At 48.3% G+C, this 8,813-nt stretch overlaps 1 protein-coding gene and 1 pseudogene across 2 annotated transcripts; one reads left to right on the top strand and one right to left on the bottom strand.

The window, feature by feature from the left end:
* The first annotated feature begins 432 nt into the window (after window positions 1-432).
* Window positions 433-1,032, top strand: LOC142453506 (queuosine 5'-phosphate N-glycosylase/hydrolase pseudogene; annotated as a pseudogene).
* A 642-nt stretch (window positions 1,033-1,674) lies between these two features.
* Window positions 1,675-8,813, bottom strand: ZNF691 (zinc finger protein 691). Of its 2 annotated transcripts, XM_075554873.1 has the most exons (3): window positions 6,937-8,813; window positions 5,478-5,537; window positions 1,675-4,421 (listed from the first exon to the last, which is right to left on the bottom strand). In XM_075554873.1, exon 3 carries the CDS (start codon window positions 4,410-4,412, stop codon window positions 3,591-3,593), a length of 822 nt encoding a protein of 273 aa, XP_075410988.1. In that variant the 5' UTR covers window positions 4,413-4,421; window positions 5,478-5,537; window positions 6,937-8,813; the 3' UTR covers window positions 1,675-3,590. The 2 variants fall into 2 exon arrangements, with proteins under 2 accessions (XP_075410988.1, XP_075410980.1); XM_075554865.1 differs by having other exon boundaries at window positions 5,478-8,813.

Below are 8,813 nucleotides of genomic sequence, written 5' to 3'. Positions count from 1 at the left end.
TAGTGGAAAGGCAAGATGGTCGGCCCCTCACTCCCAGAGAATCTGCAAAATTCATTGCAGAAAGCAGTCAGGATGTGTTCATCGCCGGCGCAGGCGTGCGGAGTGTGGCAGGGCTGCTGCTCCTGAAGGCCAGAGAACCGGAGCTGCAAGCGGAGGCACGTAAGACCCTCCACGAGCTGAACCTACAGGCGGCCGATGAGGCAGTGGTCAAATGGGTGTTCCTGATAGAGATGCTGAACTTCTCCTTTCAGTGGGAGAGCAATGAGCACAAGTGTCTGGTGGGTATGAAGGAACAACGTACAGTGGACTCTGGTCTCTGTGCGCCACAGTCAACCGAGCCCTCGACAAGGGGTACCAATCACTAGTGCCTCCTATATGCCAGTGACCTTGGGGCAGGTGCATCACATATTCCGATCTGACACAGATGTTCCCATGCCTTTGATAGAAGAGAGGCATCAGCTTCTCAATGAAATCGAGAAAATTCTACTTGAGAAGTTTGGAGGCTCATTTCTTGTGTTAAAAAAATGTGAAAAGAATGAACAAAAATTACTGCACTTGGTAGTTAAGAATTTTCCTTCTTACAGAGATGTGATGAGCTTTATTGGGAAACAGATTTCTCTTTTATAAACAGGCCCAGAGCCTTGTGGCAGATACCTGGGGCGTGTGAGAAGGAAGAGGAGATGGCTGCTTTAAGGGCATCTCCAGTGTTACCATGTTTGCTGGCTGCAGATGACCTCAGGGGCTTGCTCATCTTGGGGCCCCGAGATACTCCGGTGAGCTAGTGAAGAAGCTTCTTAAAGGAGAAATGCTCTCACACGGGGATAAGCAAGAGGTGGAAATCCGAGGATGCTCACTTTGGTGGGTGGAACTGATCAGGGATTATCTTCTGGTGCTTATTGAAAAAAAGGTGCCACAACTAGCGGAGAGATCAGTTCTGTCCTTGGGGATTATTTCTTATGGGACGAGGCCCGTGATCATAGGGCTGACATGAAAGGAATTCCATTTCATCGCACACGTTGCATACACTATTGACCCAAAGTGTGAACTGATCAAAGAGATCTCCCCTTCCCTTTCTCGGGCATATAGTAAATACAGCTTTTATTTGATATTAGAAGATAATACAGATGACAGGAACAAGTAGATGGATGATCCAGCCCAGCTTAATTTCTTTGGTGACATGCCAGTGTATCCTGAATTTTATCCTTTGCTATGTTGTTCTGACTGTATTTCCTCTATGAATACAAAGTGATAAAATTATAAAGGAATTATGCTTTCACCTTTGAGATCTCAGATTTCTTAAAACTAATCAACCTTATAAAATCTGATGAAATCATCATGAGAATAATTTAGCCATTCAATTGGTATTTAAAGAGAGTAGTTGGGTCATGAATATTATGAATGCCAATGCTCTTATAAAATCAACCTTAGGTCCATCTCCCGGAGCTCCAGAGTCAATGTCGTCCTTTGGAACAAATTATTTTTGGGGGAGGGGCAGGAATCCACTTAATTTATGGTGCTGGGGCCAGCCTCCCAGACCTCTCCACTGGTTCCCTACTCCACGCCGGGATATTGCATTCACACCTTGCGGCACTGAGTTGAAGTCTGGTCCCACTTTCCCTGTGGAGATATAAACAATACCCTCCCCTTGGGCGGATTAATGCCCCATGCCCCCACTTCCCTTTTCTTCCTTATATTCATCCTTTTGTTTTCCTTTCCCCTCCTCCTCCACCATTGTCTACCATGTGCATCCCTGGTTTTGGTTGGGGCCAGGGCGTGGTGCCCCAACAGTCTGGACTGGAAAACGCTCCTAAGGGCCAGCAAACGATCCCTGAACTAACTACAAGCTTTTCTCTTGGGGGAAAACAAAAAATCAACCTTGACCGTGCATTTTAAACTTTTTTTACTGGTAATTATTGTGGGTTTTGTATATGATGACTTTCAATTTTGGATATGGTTTCTGAGAATTTTTCTCAGAATACGTACATTGGATTTAAATAAAGATTTTCTAAAAATTGTGGTTTGTGGTAAAAGTTTACCGAGCAAATAAATTAGTTTCCCATTCACCAAAAAAAAAAAGTGCTTTGTAAACTGTAAAGTGTCAGATAGGTACAAGGACAGTCTTCTATAGTTGAAAGATATGGTAAGAGGTTCAGTTCCTGGTGCTGTCATTACTTACTGGGTAATCTTGGGCAAGTTTCTGACCTCTCTCATCTGTCAAATGAGGATAATTCTTCAGTGTTGTGAGAACTCAGTAAGATGATGAGTGTGAAGTTCTGGGACATCCCTCCCTTCCTAGGCAGGCAGTCCTATCTGATAAGTCAGCAGGGACTGTTAGCACAGAATGCCATCATAATCCCTGCCAAGATGCTCTAGTCTTGGGGACTGAATTATTTATTATATGTGCCCAGAGATTTTCACTATGGGTTGACTATCTTTCGTATTCTCCCATGCCTCACCCCCCACTCCTCTGCACTACCGTTTTTCCTGTGCAGAGTAAGAGCTCAATCACCATGTAAAGTTGAACTGGTTCTGGTATGTGGTAATAACCTCCCACAGACCTAGTGGCTCAGGGTTCTATTAAAATACCACCAGGTTCACATCTTCCATGCCAGATCCCCCTGTGACCCATCCTTCAGAAACCAGCAGGATGAATGTAGTCAAGAGCATCCGCATGGACTCGAGGAAGGTCTGAAGTTTGAATTCTGACTCCACAGCAAGTAACTTCAACTTTCCTCATTTCTGTGTCCTCTCTATTCCTTTGAGAGCTGATGGGAAAATGAAGTAAGATCACAGTTGCAAAGGGTAGGATTTAAGTCATGTAGTAGACACTCCATTGGTTCCTTTCCTCTAGCACTCCTCCTCCAAAGCCCCTAGAGACTCGGGCTTTCTTTCGCTTTTAAGAGTGGCTATCTCATTCTTTCTGGGAGTTTGACGCCCTCCCAAGTGACCTCAGTAGAACAATCTCCCCAAATAAGTACACAAGTTCTTTTCATTGAAGGGCTTTACTGCTAATCTCAGAGGAAACAGGTTCAGGTTGGAATGGGGAGGAACATGTTCATAAACATGTGGGAGCATGAAAGTTCCTGGTTCCTGGCTCCTTGAGGACTTCCCTTTAACTCCTAAGGCAGGACCTCAAATTTCTTCTCCAAGAGGCTCCGTCCACTGGAAAGGCCCTTCTTGCCAGCCCAGAGACCTAGATCAAAGTTGAGGGCACAGCAGGGGAAGCTGGAAGCCACTGTGATGTGCCCCAATCTCAAGGAGTTCACATAGAATATGAAGGCCCCTTAGACAGTGACACCCAAGGTAGGGCCTCAAAGGCCAGGGGGCTATCGCCCTAAGAACATGAGTACATTCTGACCCACCCAGGAGTCAAGTCAAGACGGGGTCCTTCCTCCAGCACCCTAAGGCAAGAAACTGGCCTGGAATGAGAAAGATTTTTCCCTCAGAGTCCCCTTTTCAGGACTTCTTAGAGATTCTGACCTCAGAGGCAACAAGCAACTACTCTCCAAAGAGGGGTGTGCGGCTTAAGGTCCAGGGGAACAGCAGCAGATCCTAAAGGACTTCTCAGGGTAGGCTGGGAAGCCTCTCCTTCAGCTGGGATCCTTCCCAGTCTGCTCTCCCATGTGAGTTTTCTGGTGTCGGATGAGATTTGAGCTCCGGGAGAAATGTTTCCCGCACAGGGTGCACCTGTAGGGCTTCTCCCCTCTGTGGGTCCTCTGATGTGCCCCAAAGTTGGAGATGTCACTGAAGGTCCGCCCACACTCTGTGCATTCGTAAGGCCGCTCGCCCGTGTGGGTGCGGTGGTGCACACCGAAGCTGGAACTGTTGCTGAAGCTCTTGCCGCACTCGCAGCAGATGTAGGGCGCCGGCTCCAGGTGGGTGCGGTGATGCACCGCGAGCGTGGCACTCTGGCCGAAGCTCTTGCCGCAGACGTCACAGCGGTAGGGCCGCTTGCCCAGGTGATCTTGCTGGTGCGTGGTGAGGTCCGAGCGCCGCCGGAAGCTCTCCTGACACTCGGGGCACTGGTAGTGCTTCTCTTCCAGGTGGATCCGCTCGTGCCGGATGCGGTTGGAACTTCTGGAGAAGCTCTTGCCACATTCAGAACACTTGTAAGGCTTCTCGCCGGTGTGGACCCGCTGGTGTGTTCTTAGGTTGGAGGTATTATGGAAAGTTCTGCCACACTGGCCACATATAAAGGGCTTCTCGTCTACCTCGGGCATTGGGCCAGCAATGGGGCTCTCTGACTCGCCAACTGGAGCAGCTGTCCCCAAGAGCTTTTTGTGCTGAGTTCCTTGGGGCCTCTTCTGCTGGTGTTCTTTCTCCCCATCCCAGTCAACCGCTCTCCACGGCTTACCCAGTTCCCCTTCCTCAGGCAGGTGCTGCTCCGGTTTCGGCTCCTTTTCACTGCCCATCTCTGAACCCTGAGAATGAACACAAACGGCCAACATCCTTATTTGGGGGACCAGGCCAGACCACAGGAAATTGCTTGTTTTGTTTCAAAGGGGTATTCGGAACCACCATCAGGATAAAACAAGAACAACCCTCAACTACTTGGAATGCTTGGACAGAATCCCTTCACTTACAAACTTTCAAGTGACACACTTACACAGGTCTTTAAAGCCACCCACCAGCAAGACAACAAAAGGCTTGATGCCCACCACCACCAGATGCTTGTAACGTCTGAAAGGTACTTTCCTAAATGGTGTCACTGTTAGGTGCCATCAAGGTGCTCCTACTGCCCATCCCCTGCAGAGGGGTAGTGGGGAGATGAGTCACTCAGGGTTCAGTGTAGCAACAATGAAACTCAAAACCTTCCTCTAGTTCTTGAATGCTTCCTCCCCTTCCAATCATCATGACCCCAATTCTACCTTGCGGACCTGGTTAGACCAGAGGATGTACAGCGGTGCAGTAGGGATCTGGAAACACAGGGAATCTAGGACGGATGAACCCCTCAACACCAGCGGTGGGAGTGGCGACACCGGGATCGAAGTGGGTATAGAAAGGGAGAACCGATCTTGGAGATCTATGTGTAACCTCCTCTCTGGGGGATGGGCAACAGGAAGGTGGTGAGGGGAGATGCCCGGCAGTATAAGATAAAATAATTATTTATAAACTATTAAGGGAGCAGGGGGAAGGGGGAGCGGGGAGGGAGGGGTAGGGGGAAAAAATGGAAACCGAGCTGATTCCAGGAACCCAAGTGGAAAGCAAATTTTGAGAATGACGAGTGCAGCGAATGTATAAGGGTGCTTTGCTCAATTGATATATGTACGGATTGTGATAAGAGCTGTATGAGCCCCAATAAAAATACTTATTAAAAATAATAATAAAATAAAAGGTGGTCCTACTGCCTATCAACCCTACATGCAACAGAACAAAACACTGCCCAGTGCTGCCCCAGTCTCTTAGCTTAGCCCGCTGTCCTCCCACAGACATGCACCTACATATACCCAGTGCCCAAGACATCAGAAAACACTTACCAAGCTGCACCAACTTGTTTTCTAGAGCCATGGACAGGGAATTTGGAGAGGAACGTCCTCCTGAGATGAGAAGAGGGGGTGTCTCTCCCAGGTCTTGAAGGAAAATACCATTTCCAAAGCAGAGCAGGCAAGTGGAGGCATTGGTCAGAGTGACATGCACAAAGGGATGTGGGAGGGGACACAGAATTATGAGAGGGTATTGCTGAGAGAAAATAAAAGGCTGGGGGGAAAAAATGAGTACCCGATGCAAGGGCCTTAAGTGAAGAGCAAATGTGTTGAGAATGATGAATGTACAAATGTGCTTTACCCAATTGATGGATGGATGGATTGTGATGAGAGTTGTATGAGCCCCTAATAAAGCGATTAAAAAGAAAAGGCTGACACTTCCTTCATGTCAGCAAGTATTTTTGGAAAATGGCAAGAGTCATGGAAAAGACACCGAACAGGACAGATTGAGAGTTGAATCTCAATGGTTTGAGATTATCTTTATAACTCTGGGAACTTTATTTAACCACTCTGAGCCTCAACTCCCTCACCACTGAAACGGTGACAGCTCCCTACACAGCAGGGCTTTGTACTAGAGCAAACACCTGTAATATGCTGAGTGTGGTGTGTGGTACACACTAGCCATTCAGCAAGTGGCAGCTGTTACTACAACTGCTAAATGGATCACGTCCTAGCTCCCTGAAGAGCACAAGAAGGAAATAGAGCCCTTATCTTGTTAATATTATAATGCTCTAATTGAACATGTATACAAGACTGTATATAATCTTCTGAAATGTGACAGGCAATAGAGCCTCACATCTTTAAGAAGCAAAGATCAGCAAACTTCTTCTGTAAAGCACCAGAGAGCGGCTATGTTCCAACAAAACTTTATTTAAAAAGAAAAACAGGAGGTGAGCTGTAGTTTACCCATTCTTGCTGGTGTTTCTTGAAGAATTTTGTTAAGCAATATGAAATATTATAGGCTGGCTTCACTTTAAAAAAAGATGCAATATGAGAAACATTTTTTAAAACAATTTATTCTTAATGCAATTCCCTGACCGTGCTTTTTTAAAATAACTAGCCACCCACATTCAGTCTTCCAGCCCCGAAACCTGTTTTCACTGTTTAATATTCTATTAATTTATGATTATAACTTACTATCCAACTCAGGATTGTTGTTTTATTTACCAATGCAACCCCAACACCTAAAGGCATGACAGGCATGTATTAAGGCAGCTGCCAAGGAGGCAGCCCAGTGTGAGTCAGAGTAGAATTGTACCCGGTAAGGTTTTCAATGGTTGATTTCTCATCAGGAGATTGCCAGGCTTTGCTTTGGAGAGACCTCTTGGGGGACGGGTAGATTTGAGGCTCCAACTTTTTGGTTAGCGGTTGAGCTTTTTAACCATTTGCACCACCCAGGGGGTTCAGGCCTCTATAAACCAAACCCACTGCCATCGAGTCGATTCCAACTCACAACGATCCTAGGTGTGGTTTCCAAGGCTATAAATCTTTACAGGCACAAAAAGCCTCGTCTTTCCCCTGAGGAGTCGCTGGTGGGTCTGATGAGCCAACTTTGCAGCTAGCATTCCGGCGCTCACCTGACTGCCACCGGAGCTCCTGTAACAGATATTCAGTGTCTGTCGAGTGAATTAAAGACGTGACAGCCAGGCCTCTGTCTCCAAAACCCCTTTCATACTCACCTGTCTTTTCTGACCCATAATTCTTCAGTAATTTCCTGGTTCCTATCCATTTCCTCCCCATGTACCCACGGAATCAAAAGTATGCTTGTTTTACAGGAAGGTGCAATTTACCTGTTAACACTTATGCTTCTGCTAATAGTCAACGAACAACTGTGTGCAGGGGCTGTTCTCCAGCACACGGCCTGGTCCTCAGTGTTTGTTGAATGACTGAATGAATGTGATCTTAATTTCTTACAACACCCACCCCACCGAGGATGCCAGTCTCTCTAGGTAATGAGCTACCCACTTTCACCCACTTCCAATTTGGCTCTGCTGAGAATCTACAGTGTACCAAGCACGCACTCCCCCGTGGACTGCAGTCGCGGTCGAAGTAAAGCAAAACGATTCAGGATTATGGTGCCCTCCTTAGACAGTCTCTCATCCGGTGCGTGAGACAAGCCCGCAGCTCCAGAAACTGCCACTGAGCGCAGAAAGTTAAGTGTTCATAGGATAGAGACTGAGTTCTTAATCTTCACGACCTTTGTACCCATGCCCCAGTGCCTGGCACATTGCATAGACACAGATCATAATAATTAACATCTCGTTTAACTACCAAGTGCTAGATCCTAAGCACTACCTGTGAATCATCTCATTTCGCCTCTAAAATCATCCGCATTTTAGAGACGAGGAAACTGAGACTCAGAAATTGTGAGATTTGTTCCAGGGAAAACTGGGCAGTCCTTTTCACCCCTAGACTAGTATGGGGGTGGGGTAGGGGGTAGCGGAAGGAAGAGAGAGAGAGGATAGGTAGATAAACAGATTTTTTAAATTCCCTGATAAGATCGGGGTGGGCAGCTTATGGAAGAGGCAGCACCTGAGCTGGAATTTATGGGGTGGGGTGAGGAGGTTGAGCAAGACTGGGTTGCAGACGGAGGGTCCCTGTCCACTGAGGACTGTGGCAGCTAAATAGAGGCACTGCCCTATCACATTTCTGATCTCAGGGTCTTCCTGGGGTGGAGGGGGGGCGCTTCAAGGGGCAACGGCGCCATGTTTAGGAGCCAAGAGGATGGGGCTGCAGAGCACAGATGATAAAGGCTGGGGGTCTGAGTTAGAAGGAGGGGAAGGAGATTCCACGAGCCAAAGCTAGAGTGATTCGAGGCCAAAGTTCAGGGTCTCTAGGTCCAGGTGCAGCGCTGGGGTGACGGGATTAGGAGAGAGACAGCCTGGAGAGGTCAGCGGAGCTGGGTGTTGGGTGGGCCGGAGATAGGGAGGGCCATGGAGTCGGAGGCCCAGTGCAGAGGCTGTATATTGCGGGCAGGAAAATCCCAAGGCGGAGTCCAAGGGAACTGGGTGCTGAAATGCGGGCGGGCTTGTGAGGGAGGGGAGGCGAACCCCAAAGGTATGGTCGGTCAGTGGCTAGATGCCTGGGGTACTCAACGGCACGCAGGAGAAGAGCCCACGGGCAGAGGCCTCGAACGGCAGACCTCCGACAGGGGCACGGGTCGAGATGGAGGGGCCGCAGGCCCCCGTTTGCTCCCCGTTGGGTCCGGGGAGCAAAGCAACGGCCTCCAACTCCTCTGTGGGAAGGCAAAGGGCCGTGCTCAGAGTTCTCTGCAAAGCCCCGTGTGCCTCCCCCAGACCCACGGCCTCGGGCCGCCCCCAGACCCACCTG

This window comes from Tenrec ecaudatus, chromosome 1 (assembly GCF_050624435.1).
Source record: "Tenrec ecaudatus isolate mTenEca1 chromosome 1, mTenEca1.hap1, whole genome shotgun sequence".
Taxonomy (NCBI): Eukaryota; Metazoa; Chordata; class Mammalia; order Afrosoricida; family Tenrecidae; genus Tenrec; species Tenrec ecaudatus.
The sequence above is the reverse complement of the archived record's forward strand: the minus strand, read 5'-3'. Positions and strand labels throughout refer to the sequence as shown.